We start from the raw sequence: 20,062 nt of genomic DNA, 5'->3' as shown, positions 1-20,062 counted from the left end.
GTTATGGCAAAGTTAGAATCTCCACAGGTGGGTCTGTGGTGTTCTGAAGAGTGGTTCGTGGAGTTTCTGTCCCAAGCCCATTCACGCAGTCTTCTGATGATTTTATGAGCATTTAATTCCTTGTATTAAAATCCTTTTCTAATTAGGTTCTAATGTGGTTTATGTTTCTTGCTTTGATCTCTGACTGATACAGTCATTTAACCTTTTTGATAACAGGGGCCAGTTTCATGGAAGACATTTTTTTTTCCTCAGACTGGGGGTGGGGGGATGGTTTCAGGATGAAACTGTTCCACCTCAGATCATCAGGTATTCGATTCTCGTAAGGAGTGTGCAACCTAGATCCCTTGCATGTGCAGTTCACAATAGGGTTTGCACTCCTATGAAAACCTAATGCTGCCACTCATATAACAGGAGGCGGAGCTCAGGAGGTAATCCTTACTTGCTGGCCGCTCACCTCCTGCTGTGTGACCAGTTCCGAATAGTCCATGGACCTGTGGACTGGTACTGGTCCATGGCTTGGGGGTTGGGGACCCCTGATCTAGGGTAAGTAAAGCCTTCCTCCAACCCCTATATACTATGAGTTAAAAAATATTACACACATGATACAGGAATGTCTTCTTTTGCAAAAGTTCAAACATTACAAGAAAAAACTGGTTATGGCAAAGTTAGAATCTCCACAGGTGGGTCTGTGGTGTTCTGAAGAGTGGTTAAAAAAACTGAACACTAGATATTCTGTGGCAAAGTCAAGGAGATTCTCTTTCCTAAGTTTTGAGTGTCAGCATGGTAGGACCTGTCAGAAACCAAAATGTTCCCTCAGGATATTCTTCATTTTTTATTCTTAAATACAGACAGGATTTCACTATGTTGGCCAGGGTGGTCTGGAACTCCTGGCCCAAGCAATCCTCCCTCTTTGTTCTCCCAAAGTGCTGGGATTACAGGCATCAGCCATCATGACTGGCCTCCCGTCTGTATATTCTAAGAATTTTAGGCAGATAAGGGATGTTGTGATGTTATGTAGCCAGTTTCTCTATTGGAATACAAGTTCATTTTAAATTAAATATCAAAGATTGTGACTGTGGTTAAAATTAACTCAGGCTGTGACTGAGGCTCAGGTGGATTAAAAAAGGTTGAAATGTTAGAAACCTTGCTGAAAATAAACCAGAGTATGTTTAGCTGTATAGAGTATTCTTTATATTGGAAGGAATATACTTCACAAAAGTGACCATAAAAACACGTAAAGTTTTATACCATAAGGAAAAATGAAAAAAAGTGCCCTGAGATTCTTTCTGCAGTATGTTTTACCAAAAATGAATAAATAAAATGTTAAAAACTGCTAAGTAAGATATTACAGAAATTAACCAGATAAAATATTGTATAGATATTAAAAGGTTCATTTGGAGACTATGAAAACATGAACCAATGTGTATGTGGAAAAAAGATTTGAATATAAATATATGATTACAACTCAGTAGAATATTTTACAAAGTAAATCAAGGACAAGAAAGGAACATGCAAGGCATATTATTCGCCTCATTGCAACAACATGTGTGGACCTGGAGGACATCATGCTAAGTGAAACGAGTGAGTCACCATAGAATAAATACTGCATGATTCAATTTTTATGAAGTATGTAAAATATAGTCAACTTACAGAAGCAGAAAATATAATGGAGGTTGCCAGGGAACAGGGAAGGAGTAAATGAGTTGTTTAATGGGTATAAAGATACAGCTGTACAGGATGGTAAGTTCTAGAGATCTGATATACCAGGCATCCTCAATCCCAGGGCCAGTCTACGGCCTGTTAGGAACCAGGTTGCACAATGGGAGGTGAGTGGCGGGCGAGCGACCATTACTGCCTGAGCTCTGCCTCCTGTCAGATCAGCGTGGAATTAGATCCTCATAGGAGCAAGAACCGTATTCTGAACTGTGCATGTGAGGGAGCTATGTTGCGCTACTTATGAGAATCTAATACCTGATGATCTGAGGTGGAACAGTTTCTTCCTGAAACCATCCCGGCACCCCCTACCCTAACCCCTAGTCCATGGAAAAATTGTCTTCCACAAAACTGGCCCTGGTGTCAAAAAGGTTGGGGACCACTGTGATATACAACATAGTGCTTAGAGTTAACATTAGGGTGTTGCACACTTGAAAATTTAGTGTAGATTCCATGTTAAGTGTTCTTATCAAACATACACACACACACACAAAAGCAAATAGACACAAGGTTTCATTTGGAGGTGATGGATTTTGATTGTGGTAATAATATCATGGGTGTATACATATGTTCCAACGTCAATTGTATATATTAAATAAACAGATTTTGTTTATTTAACAATTATACCTCAATAAAGACATTTAACAATTATACATCAATAAAGCTGTAGCAAAAATAACATAAAGACATATGGTTTGTTCTGATAATAAGGTTGAAGAATTGGGAGAAATTTATTCTTTTATGTTATATTTAAAAACAAATATCATATTTATCTGTATTCTAATCCAGTGTTTGAAAGTTCTGAACTCTTAAAACTTTGGTAAAATATCATTGCTATAATATGAAGACTCCATTAATTTGTACAATTGGACTCCTTTGCACATCTTGAGATGTTCTTGCAGAATTACCCTGGACAAGTAGCATTAATCTTCTGGTGTGTACACTCATTATCTAATTAGATCTCAGTATATTATCTTCAAGTTAATCAGGGTGCTTCAAAAATCTGTGGCTCCATAATGGCTCATAATTGCCAAACTTTTAAGAATTACTGGGAAAAATATTCTGAAGCTTTAAATTTCTTCTAAAACTATGAGATAGCTACTGGTTGTACTTACATGGAAAACAGGAAACATCCTTTTGCAGGGACCACACCGTTTTGAAGAAAATTCAACCACCGCGAGTTTGTGTCCGGCAGCTGTCAAAAATGTTTTAAATTCATTCTGAAACCAGAAAATAAATGAGGAAATGTGCATAATCACTGAATCTCACGACATTTTGTAGAGAATAAGATGACAGGTTAGTTTCATTTTTGTTTTTGGTTTTTTTAAAGCCAGGGTATCACTGTGCTGCCCAGGCTGGTCTCAAACTCCTGGGCTCAAGTGATCCTCCCGCCTCAGCTTCCCAAAGTGCTGGGATTACAGGTGTGAGCCACCTTATCTGGCCATGTTAGTTCTTAAAAACCTTAACCAGGTGTACCATGCCATTGTTCTCTAGCTGACCCCACCTTAGATGTCCCTCATGTCAAATATATTTCTTTTTGTAAGTACATATAAATCATGGAAGTCTATGCACCAAAAAGGTTGGTAATGGAAGTTGATAATAGTGGTTACCTCTGAGGAGAAACAGGTTGGCCAGGGAGGGATGGGGGCTGGAAGGTGGAGGTGAACTGCTGTTCAGGGCGGATATCTATAGTACTGGATTTTTATTAAACAAGGGCCTAAACATGCATGACTAATGAACTTTAAAAGGAGAGGAATTAATCTCACACCTTGAGTCATTTCTTGTTTTTTTTGGGGGGAAGTGATCAGTATTACAGCTACAGTTAAAACTATACATTTAAGGATTTGACATGCTTATTGCTGACTGTCAAGTGAATTTCCCATCAACTGTTTGTATCATCTAAGTAAATAAAGGTTTCCCTTCCTGGGACTCAGATGACTGCATCTATATTTGCTTGCTTTATGACAAGTGACTGGTCCTATACTAGTTATTTCATGCATGATTGATCTCCCCAAGTCCTTACAGGACTTAATCTTGATTCATTCCTGTACCTCCCATGATCCCTAACTGACACATAAGTGCTCATAGTGTACTCATAGAGTAAGTGCTCATAGAGTGTTTTCTTTATTTTAATTTTAATTTCATTTAATTTTTTGGAGACAGGGTCTGGCTGTTCGTCCAGGCTGGGGTGTAGTGGTGCAATCTCAGCTCACTGCAGCCTGTGCCTCCTGGACTCAAGCCATCTTCCCACCTCAGTCTCCCAAAGTGCTGGGATTACAGGTGTGAGCCACCCCGCCCAGCCTGAGTGTCTTCTTGATGAATGGATGATTTGCCAATATATAGTACTCTGTTCAAGATTTTTCCTTTTCTCACTGGAGTTGCAACAATTGTAGTTAATTTACTCTGTGCCCTGTATTATCTCCCATCATCTTTACAACAACACTACAATGTGTGTACTATTATTGTCTCCATTTTACAAATGAGAAAACTGAAGTTCACTAACTTTATCATGATCAATTAGCTGGTGAGTAGTGTAGTTGGCATTGGTATCCTAGGCAGCCTGACTCCAGTTCTTATTTCCTTAACAGCTACAGAAAATCCACTCCTGAGTTCATTATAGAATTAGGACTTTCCCTTTAATTGGCCCTAATTGCGTTGTGTGCTTATTCCTGGACCAAACATTAAGAGGAGGGGGATGGAATTGTTAATTGTATTAAGTCAAGCAAGGCCTATTCCCACTATGGATGGGTTTAATCCATACAAATGACATGTGATACAGTTTGGCTGAGTCCCCACCCAAATCTCATCTTGAATTGTAGCTCCCATAATCCGCACATGTCATGGGAGAGACCTAGTGGGAGGTAAATGAATTATGGGGGTGGGTTTTTCCCATGCTGTTCTCATGACAGTGAGTCAGTCTCAAAAGATCTGTTGTTTTTATAAAGGGCAGTTCCCCTGCACATGCTGTCTTGCCTGCCGCCATGTCAGACATGCCTTTGCCCCTCCTTCGCCTTCACCATGATTGTGAGGCCTTCCCAGCCATGTGGAACTGTGAGTTCATTAGATCTCTTTTTCTTTATAAATGACCAAGTATTGGGCATTTCTTCATAGCAGTATGCAAATAGACTAATACAACATGCCTGCTGTATAATAGCCTTGACAATTATGTGGCTACTTTGTTTAGTTTCAATCAGGTGAAAGTGATGACTCAAAGAAGATGCACTCTCTTTCTTTATCAATATTCCTCTAGGAGGGAGTAACTAACTTTTCAGAGAGCCATGCCAAGCCTTTATTTCTCACTTGCTTCTGAAGTTGTAAGGTAGATGCTATCCTCACAAGCTCCCAACGCTCTTCACTTTCCAGTAGTTGTTGTTTGGGTGTGAGCTGGCCTAGTTGGACCCGTGAACTTGACTTGACTAAACTATCTGAAGGGAATACTCTCATAGTATAGGTATTTATTTAACATATGCCATATGCTATGCCAGCTACTGCACAAACTGCTAGGATACCACTGTGGACAAAAACAAAACAAAACAAAACAAAAACTATGCATTCTCTCTCCATGAAGTTTACATTTTAGAATGGAAAGCTTACTGTAAGGTCAATAGGTAATATTTGTAGTATATTAGTGATAATTGCTAATAAAGAAAATGAAAATGAAGTAGGAAGGAAGAATGGGGGTTGTATTGCAACTGTAGTCCAGATGGCCACGGTCAACCTCAAAGAGAAGGTGGCATCTGCATAAAGATAGGACAGACAGCAGGGATTCCGGAAAGGTCCCTGGGGAGGAGAGGAAAGGTCTTCTGAGGGAATAAGGCTCCGGGCTATTCTGTGACATCCCCAGAACATTAAAAAAATAAGTGTCAAAAGCATTAGCAAATGTGTGATGTTTCAAAACATGTTCTTATATCAAAGTTACAGGGCAGTGCTGTCTTTCAATCTGGTCAGTGTCATTTTTGTGATCTGTATAGCCACCTTTGGGAAATATGTCACAAGTCCAAATCTGAGGGTGCTTGTGGACATGAGGCTCAGGCCCTAAACCCTCTCCCCTCCTCCAGCTCTTGACTTCCTGTAATGAGGGCAGGCATCAGAAGTTCTGGGTTCTAATGCCCACACCACCTCTTAAACGAACTAGCCCTGAACCTCTCTTTTAGAGGCAATTTTCTCCTTTATAAATCAAGAATTATCTCTGTCCTATACATGAATTTAGATTTGTTGTGACAGCAACATTGGGCAATGAGTAGAAGGTGGCACTACAAAGTACCCACCTAAGGGATTCTTGATACTACTGGTCACAATTTTCCCTCCTCATTCCACATCTGGGGTTTCTATTCTCTTTCCTAGGACAAGAGAAAAGATGTGGGCTCCCTTACTTCCATGGAATTTTCCAGGCATAACTGAGGTAGGATCCATGGGATTAGACACAGGATGGGATGTTCTAGGAGCTGGTCTGGAATTCATCTGAAGTCAGGCAGGAAATAAGAATCCAGGAGGAAGAAAGCCCTTCTTTATCAATTTGCCCCTTGGCAGCTTTTCTAGATAGTACCATCCCTCAAGGACCAAGATAAAGAGCAAGAATTTAAAACTCCCCTTGCTACAATGCAATGATAGAATACTGGATAGAGAGAACACATTCTTAAAGTTTTTCAAATCTGTTCCCAAGATGGCCACATTTGAAAGACTCAGTGAAGTCAAATAAATACTTGCCAAGTCTTTAATAATCTGCACCATGATTACACCGGGGAAGTGCTGATGAGAATCCCCTGTTGGTTTAGTTGGATCACTGTAGCTGTCTCCTGTTTATTAGAGTATCCTGCCTGGAATACATGGGTAACTTCTCTGTGACATCATTAAACATGTCATCTCAGAACCTGGAACTTTGGCAGACTTTGGATCCTATTTCACTTTTATGCCATGACTAGTTCACTTGTGGACAGCCAAGAATCAGAAAACTGAGGGCCTTATATGCAGAATCAGTAATGTGTTTGCTTTATTTTCATCGTTTATAACCTATTTCTAAATATCCTTCTCCCTTCTCTAATCCCTCCATCCCATCACCAAATGAGAAGTAAGCAGAGTAATATTAAATAGCTGAGATTTTCACTTAAGAATTTGAAGATGCGATTTTGCTGTTGAGAAAAATACTAAAGTCTTAACCCTATAATAATGAGTTTCCTGTAAGTTTGATTTCATGAGTCATAAATTCACTGAACTTTGTTATTTTGCTCTAATTATTTAGAGAGTAAAGAAATGTCACTTTTATGCACTAGATCAAGGGTTGGCAAATGTTTTCTCTAAAGGAACAGATACTATTTTAGCTTTATGGGCCACATACAGTGTTTGTTGCATGTTCCTCATTTTTTTGCAACCTTTAAAAAATGTAAAAACCATTCTCAGCTAGTAGGATGTACAAAGAACAGCAATAGTTTGCTGACCCCTGTACTTGATGATTTGACATTTTCAGAATTGATGTCAGAAAAATTCTGAACATGGCTATGGCCAATGTTCTTCAAATCTACAGAGCAACAAGAACAACCAAAATGAGAAATAGTAGATTCTATAATAAAACAAAAATAGCAAAATCCTTCCTTCCGTTTTTCTGTATATGCAGCTCTGGGCCTTTAGTCATGTGTTGCATGAAAACTTTCAGATGGAGACAGTGGCTGCCTCTGTAGAGGTATTTGAAGTATGCATGTAACAAAATATCACATGTACCCCATAAATATGTAGAAGTATTATGTATTGATATGGTTTGGCTGTGTCCCCACTCAAGTCTCATCTTGAATTGTAGCTCCCATAATTCCCAAGGATTGTGGGAGGGACTGGTGGGAGATAATTGAATAATGGGGGCAGTTCCTCCGTACTGTTCTCATGGTAATGAATACATCTCATGAGATCTGATGGTTTTATAAGACGTTTCCCCATTTGCTTGGCTCTCATTCTCTCTTGCCTGCTGCCATGTAAGACGTGACTTTCGCCTTCTGCCAGAATTGCGAGGCCTCCCCAGCCACATGGAACTGTGAATCTATTAAACCTCTTTTTCTTTATAAATTACCATACCCTCTTGGGTATGTCTTTATCAGCAATGTGAAAACAGACTAAAACATGTATTAACACAATTTTTTTTTATTATACTTTAAGTTTTAGGGTACATGTGCACAATGTGCAGGTTAGTTACATATGTATACATGTGCCATGCTGGTGTGCTGCACCCAGTAACTCGTCATTTAAGATTAGGTATTATCTCCTAATGCTATCCCTTTCCCCTCCCCCCACCCCACAACAGGCCCCGGTGTGTGATGTTCCCCTTCCTGTGTCCATGTGTTCTCATTGTTCAATTCCCACCTATGAGTGAGAACATGAGGTGTTTGGTTTTTTGTCCTTGTGATAGTTTGCTGAGAATGATGGTTTCCAGCTTCATCCATGTCCCTACAAAGGACATGAACTCATCATTTTTTTTGTTATTTATTTTTTTTTATTTTTTTTTTTTTTTTTTTTTTTTTTTTTTTTTTTTTTTTTTTTTTTTTTTTTTTTTTTTTTTTTTTTTTTTTTTTTTTTTTTTGTTTTTTTTTTTTTTTTTTTTTTTTTTTTTTTTTTTTTTTTTTTTTTTTTTTTTTTCATTTTTTATGGCTGCATAGTATTCCATGGTGTATATGTGCCACATTTTCTTAATCCGGTCTATCATTGTTGGACATTTGGGTTGGTTCCAAGTCTTTGCTATTGTGAATAGTGCTGTAATAAACATCTGTGTACATGTGTCTTTATAGCAGCATGATTTATAATCCTTTGGGTATATACCCAGTAATGGGATTTCTGGGTCAAATGGTATTTCTAGTTCTAGATCCCTGAGGAATCGCCACACTGACTTCCACAATGGTTGAACTAGTTTACAGTCCCACCAACAGTGTAATAGTGTTCCTATTTCTCCACATCCTCTCTAGCACCTGTTGTTTCCTGACTTCTTAATGATGGCCATTCTAAGTGGTGTGAGATGGTATCTCGTGGTTTTGATTTGCATTTCTCTGATGGCCAGTGATGATGAGCATTCATGTATCTTTTGGCTGCATAAATGTCTTCTTTTGAGAAGTGTCTGTTCATATCCTTTGCCCACTTTTTGATGGGGTTGTTTGTTTTTTTCTTGTAAATTTGTTTGAGTTCTTTGTAGATTCTGGATATTAGACCTTTGTCAGATGAGTAGATTGCAAAAATTTTCTCCCATTCTGTAGGTTGCCTGTTCACTCTGATGGTGGTTTCTTTTGCTGTGCAGAAGCTCTTTAGTTTAATTAGATCCCATTTGTCAATTTTGGCTTAAAAAATTTAAAAAGGTATTTGAAGTATTTTCAATGTCTTTGTTCATTGCTTGTTCTCTCTCTCTCTTTTTCATTGCGATGCATCCTCCATCACAGCCAGAAATTTTATTCGTGCTTATATATTGTAGATCTTATCCTCATCTATTTCTCCTCCATCTTTTCTGTCATTTTCATTCAAGAAGGAAAAATGGATGTTGACACAAACTGAACATCTTCCAAGCAGGGTTTCTTAACCACAGCATTCCTGCTGACGCTTTGGGCCAATAATGCTTTGTTATAGGGGGCTGTCCTGTGCATTGTAGGCTGTTTAGCAGCATCCCTGACTTCTACCCACTAGATGTCAGTAGCACCTCCAGGTGGTAATAACCACAAGTATTTCCCGGGGGGCAAAATTGTCCCCACTGGAAAACTGCTGCTTCGAAGTGTGAGCTTCATTGTCAGCATTATTTTCATACATGTTATCTTATAAGTGCCCAGTTAGCTAAGGTAATTGTATCCATCTGCAGGTAAGATGGTCCAGGTACAGCAAGTTTAGATAACTTATGATTGCTAGAATTAATTTAGAATCCAAGCCTGTGTTGCTTCTCATGTAGGAAGGAACACAGGGTCAGCTAAAATATATAGGTCTCTTAGAAAGCCATTTAGCACTGGATGATCTGAATTCAGAGTGAATTCCTTTTTTCTCTGCACCAGGAAGACATCTACCATTTCCATTCTCCTTTTCCTTGTGGAATTAGCTCTTCTTGAAGTTCTCTCCACAGCATTTGAAAAGAAGATGGTTCATAATGAACGCTCAGACACAGCTGCTACACCAACAAACTCTGGCCATGTCCCTGGGGTTTCTGGAAGTCAAGCAAGGCTGGGCCAGTACCTCTACCTTTCAGTGCTAGGGCTTGTAGACTTTTTCGTGGAATTTGCTGCTAAGAAGCTTGCCTAGCCCAAGGACAGGGAGAGTACAAGCTGATGGCTCACAGAGGTTTATTTATTCTCAACTAGAATAAACACTACTACAATCCAGAAAATGGCCAAATTCACTAAAATTGATTTTTTTTTTGTTTTGCAGAGAGAGAGCTAGTCAGTAAGCATGGCAAATTTCTAGTCCTGGAAAAACGCTCCTGGCCTAGTATTTCCTAGAAAAGAGCCATCTGGGCTTTCCCTTTGCACTTGACTGCCTTCTTTGTTTCCTTAGATGAATTTCTTACCTCGTTGGACTCACGAAGCTCCAAGACAGTCTGGGCGGAGTCTCTTTTTGAGAAGTCAGGGTTGCATTTTTTGTTTTTGTTTTTGTTTTTATTTTGTTTTTTAAAAAATTTAACCAGGAGAATCCTGAGAGTGGGTTGGGAATTTTAAATCTTGAAAAATCTACAAGAAAAACAGACTGGAAAGAAAAGAAGTAAAAAGAGAAAGGAAAGGAAAGAGAAGAAAATTGGTAAGGGGAAAAGGGAGAAAGGAAGAGCAAAAGAAGGCAAAGCAAAGTTTAAAAATTAAATGAAAGAAGGGCGAAAAAGTAATTATAGACAGAGGATAAAGAACTTATAATTAGGGGTTGGGCGTGGTGGCTCACGCTTGTAATACCAACACTTTGGGAGGCCGAGGTGGGTGGATCACTTGAGGTCAGGAGTTCGAGACCAGCCCTGCCAGCATGGTGAAACCCCGTCTCAGTATACTAAAAATACAAAAATTAGCCAGGCATGGTGGCATGCCTGGAATCCCAGCTACTCAGGAGGCCGAGGCAGGAGAATCACTTGAACCCAGGAGGTGGGGGCGCAGTGAGTTGAGATCGCACCACTGCACTCCAGCCTGGGTAAAAGAGTGACACTCTGTCTCAAAAACAAAAACAAAAAACAAAACCAAAAAACATATAAGTAGGCCTTTCATTACGTGGTCATACATAGACGTTAGCATCACCTGGGAGCTTGATAGCACTATAGAACTTCCAGTTTCACCCCAGAAGCATTGAATTATAATCTGTGTGATTCTTGTGAACATTGATGTTTGAGAAGCACTGTTCTGGAGACAGAAAATTTCTAACAGAGAACTGTTCTGTGGACCTGTGGACCTGTGAACCAGCAGCATCAGCACCACTTGAGAACTGTGAGAAATGCCAATTCCCAGGCCCCACCCTGGACCTGCTGACTCAGAATCTCTGAGGGTAGGGCTGACAGTGTATGTTTTAACAAGCTCCCCAGATGACGTTGCTGCCTGCTCAAGTTTGAGAACCACTGGGCTAGAGTTTTTTTTTTTTTTTAAACCACTGGATGGGTTTATGTTGCTCAGGTGTATCATGTCTTTGACACCATGATGGCTCAGGATTATTATTCAAAATATTTAACAATTTGAGTGGCTTGGATGCTGATCAGTCAGAATGAGCAACAGCTATGCATCTGCTCAGCTAATTGCTTTGCCAGGCATAAACCCTTTTAGTTTCTGGATTTGGGGAAGATACAGGGTGTCATAGGGAACAGATTAGGTCAGCCTCAGTGAGGTAGGACGTGGGAATAGGGTGGGGGGCAGAGCCTGTTTATCAACCATTATGTATTTCAATAATTTAACAACTGCTATGAGCATTCCTGTGTGTGTCAGCTGAACATTAGCCTTGTGATATTGATGATAAATTCAACAACTGCTCTTCCTAAATGCAACAAAGTGACTTATTTATCAGAAAAAAAAAGTTTATTCGAAATTAGTGGCAGAGCGCAGTGGCTCACAACTGTAATCCCAGGATTTTGGGAAGCTGAGGTGGGCAGATTGCTTGAGCCCAGGAGTTTGAGACCAGCCCAGGCAACATAGTGAGATACCATCTCCACAAAAAATTAAAAAAATTAGCTGGGTGTGGTGGTGCATGCCTGTAGTCCCAGCTACTCAGGAGGCTGAGGAGGGAGGATTGTTTGAGCTTGGGAGGTCGAGGCTACAGAGAGCCATGGTCATGCTACTGCACTCCAGCTTGGGTGAAAGAGCAAGATTCTGTCTCAAAACAACAACAAAAGCCCAAAAAACAAAATCAGTTTGCTTGGAATCTCAACATGAACATGGGGCTCCTTGATACATTTATAACCTTCAGTGACCCTCCTTATTGTTAGGAAGCAAAACTCTTCTAGGTCCCTGGGCCAATAGCTGATCTCAGAGACAGGACCGGAAAAAGCTCTATTAATTGAAGGGCACTGAATGCTGGCTCCAGGTTATTGAGCAGGAGTTGAGGGGATGGATTCCATGGATAGTGCACATCTTGAAAAGTGTAGAGAAAAAGAAATCCACGAGGCCAAGAACTGAACAAAATACCAAGACAGAAAAGACCATTCTCACTCTTCATGCAACCCCTGCAATGTGCATTAAGGGCCATGAATGAATTTACATGTGCAAAACCTGTGCCAAGGACAAAATGTTCCACAAAAGTGAGTTATGTAGTATTAACGGCAATTATCGCCAGCATGGGGCAAACTCATGCCTCTGGCTTTTGTAGGCTGTATCTTTGTGTGCTGTTGTGAGATATGCAGAAATTGATCATAGTGAGGACAAACATGTACATCATTATCTAAAACTTTGTAGATTCTGATCCTAAAAGTCCTTGGATTTTCCTTTAGGCATGAAAAGAGCTGGGACACAGAGACTGAGGTCAGGGAAATGCCTACCTCTCTGTAGTAAACAAGCACTTAGAGTAAGGGAGCTGCTGCATGTGGGTCAGTTTAGAAAAATAATTCAGCAGGCCAGGCACGGTGGCTCACGCCTGTAATCCCAGCACTTTGGGAGGCCGAGGCAGGCGGATCACGAGGTCAGGAGTTCGAGAACAGCCTGACCAACATGGTGAAACCCTGTCTCTACTAAAAATACAAAAATTAGCTGGGTGTGGTGGCATGCACCTGTAATCCCAGCTACTCAGGAGGCCGAGGCAGGAGAATCTCTTGAACCTGGGAAGCGGAGATTGCAGTGAGCTGAGGTTGTGCCATTGCACTCCAGCCTGGGTAACAGAGTGAGACTCCATCTAAAAAAAAAAATGATTCAACAAACGTATTTCATGAAAATGGAAATGAACCTCAGTGTGCCCTTGCATAAACCAAGGAATAGGGACAAGAACGTTAAGAAAGAATATCAAGTTTTAACGTTTTAGCAAGAAAAAATGTCACTGTAATAAATTCAGGAAAACTGCTTCATTGGAGCAGCCTACTATTGGGAAAGGATAGAAAAACGTGAGATGGTATTATTTTATTTTTTATTTTATGTATTTTTTTTGACGGGGTCTTGCTCTGTCACTCAGGCTGGTGTGCAGTGGCGCCGTCATTGTGCAGTGGCGCTGATATGCAGGTTGCCCCATCACTGCAGCCTCAATCTCCCAGGCTCAAGCCATCCTCCCACCTCACCCTCCTGAGTAGCTAGAACTACAGGCATGCACCACCACGCCAGGCTAAGAGATGGCATTATTAAAGAGGGTCCCCAAATGCATATTGCTTGTAGACAGAACTTATAATGTGTTATCAGTGTAAGAGTCTATTCCTGCACAATTCTGTATCTTGTATCTGTCTTGTGCACAATAATGTGGCTCAGTAATATTATACCATTGTATAGAAAAAAGCTTAGCAGTAGCAGAAAAGGCCTGGAGGGAAATAATTTTAAAGTGTTTTTTTTTTTGTTTAGGCATTTCACAAAATAGTTTTAAAAATAACATGTATTTCATTAAAAGATGAATATACATTTTTGAAGAAAATTTGGTTCATCAGAGATAAACCGAATATATGATAATGGTCTCATAGGATTAGAATTCCTGTCATCTACTAACACTTTACTCATGTGTTTGTGGCAATGCTGTTGTAAAACACGTTGTGCTGCCAGATCTGCAAAATATAGCTCACGCAATTATGTATAGCGCAGAATACTCGATAATGGCGACAAACAACTATGTTACTGATGAATGTATTTATTATACAGTTGACCCTTTAACAAAATGGGTTTGAAATGTATGGGTCTACTTCTATGTGGATTTTTTTTTCAATAAATATTTTAGAAAAATTTTTGGAAATTTGCGACAATTTGAAAGAACTTGAAGCCAAACTGCGCAGCGTGGGAATATAAAAAAAATTAAGAAAAAGCTATGTCATGAATCCAAGAAACACACATAAATACCAATTTTATAATTTACTACCATAAAATAGACACAAGTCTTTTTTTTTTTTAGACAGATCCTCGCTCTTGTCACCCAGGCTGGAGTGCAGTGGCGTGATCTTGGCTCACTGCAACCTCTGCCTCCTGGGTTCAAGCGATTCTCCTGCCTCAGCCTCCTGTGTAGCTGGGATTACAGGTGCCTGTCAACATGCCCGGCTAATTTTTGCATTTTCAGTATAGACAGGGTTTTGCCATGTTGGCTGGGCTGGCCTCGAACTCCTGACCTCAGGTGATCCACCCACCTCGGCCTCCCAAAGTGCTGGGATTACAAGCATGAGCCTTCGCACCCGGCTGACACGGAATCTATTATAAAAACTTAAAATTTATCAAAACTTACATACACAAACAGATCGCGCATGGTACGTTTCATAGTCGAGAGAAATATGAACAAATGCAAAGATGCAGTATTAGATCATTTAGTACAATTTAGTACAAATTAGATCAATTTAGTACAACTGTACTACTGTAATAATTTTGTAACCACCTCCTGTTGCCATTGTGGTGAGCTTAAGTATTACAAGTATTCTCTTAAAACACTGTGAGATGCTCATCATCTCTGAGTGAGCCGTTGCCACTCCAGTAAAGTGTGTCTCACCATAAGATGTGATCTCTGGCAGTTCTTGCATATTTTTCATAGTGTTTAGTGCAATACTATAAAGCTTGAATAACACCATGGGACCCATATGAAGTGCCATTAGTGATGCTGGAAGTGCTCCCAAGAAGCAGAGAAAAGTCATGACATTACAAGCGAAAGCTGAATTGCTTGATATGTACCATAGATTGAGGTCTGCAGCTGCGGTTGCCTGCCATTTCAGGATAAATGAATCCAGCATAAGGACCATTATAAAAAAAGAAAACAAAATTTCTGAAGTCATCACTGCAGCTATGCCAGCAAGCATGAATACTTTACACTTTTTGCAAACTCCCTTTTTATCTCATATTAAAAATGCAGCATTTATATGTATGTAGGATTGCTGTAAGAAAGGCCTACCTGTAGACTCTAATATGATTAGAGAAAAAGTAAAGTAATTGTGTGACGACTCTGTCAGCAAACTTTTTCTGTGAAGGGCCAGATAGTCACACAAAAGTGGCCATAGATAATAGATAAATAAACAGGCATGGCTGTGTTTCCATAAAACTTTGTTTACAAAACAGGCACTGAGCTGAATTTAGCCCACAGGCCTTTGTTTCATGGTCCACGTCCTAGATTAAAATGTAGTTTAATCATGCTGGGCATGGTGGCTCATGCCTATAAACCCAGCACTTTGGGATGCTGAGGCTGGAGGATTGCTTGAGGCCAGGACTTTGAGACCAGCCTGGATAACATAGCTAGACCCTGTCTCTATTTAATATATATATATATAATTAATCAAAGAGAACACAAATACTGAGAGACATAAATAAGTATGTGGATCACTGCATATCAAGTTGGACACAGTGGTTTATCATAAGGTGACACAATCGTATCTGAGCACCTTACAGTCATTCCAGATTGGGAAGAATTGTGTGTGATTCGATAGATAAGACCGGGATGGGTTAGATGGCTTCTGCTATTGAAGTTCTAGAGCCATTTGAATTTCAATCACTTTTCTTTTATATCTCCTAGATTACTAATTGATCTTTAAGATTTTCATACTAGCCAGGTGCAGTGGCTCATCCGTGTAATCCCAGCACTTTGGGAGGCTGAGGCAAGCCGATCACTTGAGGTCAGGAGTTCAAGATCAGCCTGGCCAACATGGTGGAAACCCATCTCTACTAAAAATACAAAAATTAGCCAGACATGGTTGCAGGCACCTGTCGTCCCAGCTACTCAGGAGTCTGAGGCATGAGAATTGCTTGAACCCAGGAGATGGAGGTTGCAATAAGCTGAGATCGCATCACTGAACTGCAGCCTGGGTGAGAGTGAGACTCTGTCTCAAAAAAAAAAAAAAATGATTTTCATGCTAACTAAATTTCAAGAGGCTACTTGGTCTCATGGAAAAAGGATTGAACTCTGACTATGTTACTGATTACTTGTGAGACCATGAGAAAGCCACTTAATCCCTTATGAATCAGTATTTTCACTTATAGGCGTTGGTCTCAAACCATGCTTCTCCAGAGCACAGGTGTTTCTTTAATTGAACTGAGCTGTTCTGCTGCTAAAATGCCCAGATTAAATATTGTTTCTAGGCGTGTCTGTGAAGGTGTTTCTGGATGAGATTAACATTTCAATCTGTGGACTCAGTCAAGTAGATTGCCTTTCCCAATTGATTGGGCACCATCTAATCCATTGAGTGCCTGAATAGAAAAAAAGGCAGAAGGAGAAGTTCACCCCTTTTTTTTCCTGTCTCACTGCTGCAACTGAATAGCTCATCTAATTTGTATTCTGGGACCGGGATTTATACCATCAGCTCCTTTGGTTTTTAGCCTTTGGACTTGGAATGAATTATACCACTGTCTTTTCTGAGCCTATAGCTTGAGACGGTAGATCGTGGAACTTAACCTCCATAATCCTATGAGCCAATTCCTCATAATAAACACACACACACACACACACACACACACAATCAGTTCTGTTTATCCAGAGAAATTTGACTAATATACCCACCAATAGTCCTCATGGTTTCTGCCTGACCTGTAGTCAGACATTGCCTGCCCCAGAATCTACAATTTAAGTTGCTATCTAATTTAAAGTGCCAGTGGATCATGTTGTTCCTCAAAGGATACCATGACCCCTTATGGCTTTAAACCTAAACACTGTGATTTATAAAAATAGGGATAGGGCCAGGCACAGTGGCTCACGCCTGTAATCCCAGCACTTTTGGAGGCCAAGGAGGGTGGATTACGAGGTCAGGAGACCATCCTGGCCAACATGGTGAAACTCCATCTCTACTAAAATACAAAAAAAATTAGCCGGGTGTGGTGGCGGTGCCTGTAGTCCCAGCTACTCAGGAGGCTGAGGCAGGGGAATTGCTTGAACCTGGGAGGTGAAGGTTGCAGTGAGCTGAGATCGCGCCACTATGCTTCAGCCTGGCAACAGAGCAAGACTCCGTCTCAAAAAAAAAAAAAAAAAAAAAAAGTGGGGATTAGATGACTTGGCCTACCTAACATACTGAGTTCTCGCAAGGTAAAAATAAAAAGAGAAACTGGCTTTGAAAGCAATGAAGTGCTCCACAAATGCATGAGATTGTGATTCTCATTCATTTAATACTAAGCCAACTGTCACTGTGCACCTATACTAGGGCCTAAAGATGAATGACAGAGTTAAGACATTTAGAAGTTAGGTAGAACCTAGGTCTTAAGTTTACTGAAACAGAGTTTCCCTTTGGCCTGTCTAGGAAAAATCCTCTTCTGGATTTTGATAATGCTATTTCATGATAAAAGCAAAACAACTCAAATAGAAGATTTAGAGCACACATCTCCTTAGCTAGGCTACCTTCTGTCTTTTTTTTTGGTGTGTGTGTGTGGGGGGGTCTCAATCCACACTTTTTCACATGTGATGTAACAAGTAAAAGAAGTGTTTGGGTCATAGAAGAGGTAGATTTTAGTGTATGCGAGTCCATTTTTCTAGAAGCTCTTTGATGATCAGGTATGTAGCTCAATCGCTTGTGACTTTCTAGACTTTTACCATTGTTACTTTTTGAATGATGCTCCTTGGGACATTTACTGTCATCGAGAATTCTACCAGAGTGTACTGCATGTGCTGCAGGACGTGGGAAAGGCACAGGGCCTGTGATTCCTGGGTTGCCTAACATGAATTCTGGAACACAAACACCTTGTGGGAGCAGTTCTTGGTCCTGTAGTTGGTGCTTAATCACCCAGCCCTGTCACTTGGAAACAGTTTGGTGCTTGATCAAAATCTTTTGCGCTTCTTTTCCCCTATCACTTCCCCAGTTGCTTTCCTTTCTTTCTCCCCTCCATTCTCCTCTCCTCTCACAAGAGAAAAAGACAAAACAAGGAGCAAAGCCAATGCAGACATGTGGAGGGGATTATATTACCACTTTTTGTTTTTTTGAGATGAGGTCTCACTCTGTTGCCCAGGCTGGAGTGCAGTGGCATGACCATGGCTCACTGCAGCCTCAACTGCCTGGGCTTGAGCAATCCCCCCAACTCAGCCTCCTGAGTCGCTGTGACCACAGGTGCATGCCACCCTGCCTGGCTAGTTTTTTAAAAAACTTATTACTTGCAGAAATGGGGGTCTCATTATGTTGCCTAGGCTGGTCTTGAACTCCTGGGCTCAAATGATCCTCCCATCTCAGCCTCCAAAAGTGCTGGGATTCCAGGTGTAAGCCACCGCACCCTCCCCACACACACTCTTCATAAGATGTTGGGAATGTGAGCCGTGCTCCTTGGTGATCATCGTGCTACACTGCCGCAACAATCAGTGGGTGGGAAAAGGGCTTCTATTTCCCTAGTAGTGTGTCATAAGCCAGTGTGTTGAGCACAGGACAACTGCAGGGACATGGATTCCTGGCAGGGAAGGACAGTGACAACAAGTGTCAAAAGTCACTTCACAACATAGATTGCAGAGATGTCTCATGTTAAGGATCCAGAGCTGAAGAGAGGTGGAGACTTCTGGAGGGAAAGAAATGTTGAAAGGAAAGTGGGAAGAGGAGAGAAGGGGGGATTTGGACTGGGCCTCTCTCCTTGATGTTAGGGAACATCTACGAGGGAACATCATGAACATCTGGGCAGGGAGGCCTCCTACTTTTCTGGAGAGCAAGAGGACTAAGTTGGAATAAGAGGGGCAAATGCCAGATTCTTTTTACTCCCAACTGTTACTAAGTCTGTTAAGTTTTGGTTTCTTGCCTTTATTTGAGACAAAATTATTGAAACTTCTTGGGATTGTGTGTGTGTGTGTGTGTTCCCATGTGTTTTTGTTCAAAAGGGAATGCAGCCAAGATGTTTCCTAGCATGGGAAAGGAGAGTTCATCCCCAAGTCAATGTCATATAATTTTACCATAAAGAATGGATGATAAAGGGACCTAGTCAGGCAAGATCCCAAAATGGGGAAGGCATCCAAAGGGTCAAAGATGAGGAACCTATTGCCTGGTTGAGTGAGGATGCCAAGGACATAGGTTGGGTCATGCTGTTACCCTTTCCACATACCCTCCATGCTTCAGTGCAGACAACTGATTCTTTCTTAATCTTAAATAAAGTCATATGCACATGTACCTTCAAACTCCACTTCCAAGCACACTGCTACACTTATAGAGCCACCACCTTTTGTATTATAACAGTGATGTCAAGTGCATTCTCCTACCCTTTTATTATAATCCAGAAAGATTACAAAGAGCATGATAGCTGTCCAGGATTGCAATTTATCTGTTGTTTTTGAGACTGTGATTGGGGAGAATCTAAACTGAGGGAAGAAGCACATCCTCCTGAAGGAAGGGCTGGAGGTGATGGCCAAGGTTCTGTTCTTCACTCTCTTAGAAGTGACGGTGTCACTCTGGGTAAGTCCCTCACTCTCTGAGCCTCATTTGTAAAATGCGAAAATCAAGAGAGGCCCTGGTCCTTAAGGATCTTAAGGACTTTACTAATGCCTTTTCCTCCTCTGGTTACGGCATTGCAGAGACTTGTGTTGTCAAGGATACTGACTAGTTAAGATTCTTACTGCTGAAGCTGCTTTGGGGAAGGACACATTTCCTGGGAGAGCATGTGAAGCTGAAGGTCATCATACCAGGAGGAACAGGAGAAATTATCACATCAGCAATAGGAAGGCAAAGTAAGGGTGTAGGGTGTAGCCTAGATATTGCTGCCAAAAAAGACAGGCTTCCAGTGCCTGTCGATGTGAATCACCAGGGAGCTTGATGACAAGGCTGATATTGGGTGGAGAAGGAAGTGTAAATGTATGAAAGGGAAAGACTCTATTATAAGAGGCATCTTAGCAGGGAAGAAGCTGG

General features: G+C 40.7%; 1 protein-coding gene across 4 annotated transcripts in view; it reads right to left on the bottom strand.

Moving 5' to 3' along the window:
• TXNDC8 (thioredoxin domain containing 8) overlaps window positions 1-6,532 on the bottom strand; it is a 34,866-nt gene extending 28,334 nt beyond the window's left edge. The window contains exons 1-2 of one of the 4 annotated variants that reach the window (XM_012500685.1): window positions 6,421-6,532; window positions 2,829-2,933 (exon numbers count right to left, since the gene is read on the bottom strand). In XM_012500685.1, the coding sequence (XP_012356139.1) occupies window positions 2,829-2,933; window positions 6,421-6,444 (129 nt within the window). In that variant the 5' untranslated portion in view covers window positions 6,445-6,532. The remainder of the gene's footprint in view (window positions 1-2,828; window positions 2,934-6,420) is intronic. The other 3 variants (XM_030823070.1, XM_030823092.1, XM_030822988.1) reach the window with 3 other exon arrangements.
• Window positions 6,533-20,062: the final 13,530 nt, after the last annotated feature.

This window comes from Nomascus leucogenys, chromosome 1a (genome assembly GCF_006542625.1).
Source record: "Nomascus leucogenys isolate Asia chromosome 1a, Asia_NLE_v1, whole genome shotgun sequence".
In the NCBI taxonomy this organism is placed as follows: Eukaryota; Metazoa; Chordata; class Mammalia; order Primates; family Hylobatidae; genus Nomascus; species Nomascus leucogenys.
Note: the sequence above shows the minus strand (reverse complement) of the source record. Positions and strands in the feature narration are given on the sequence as shown.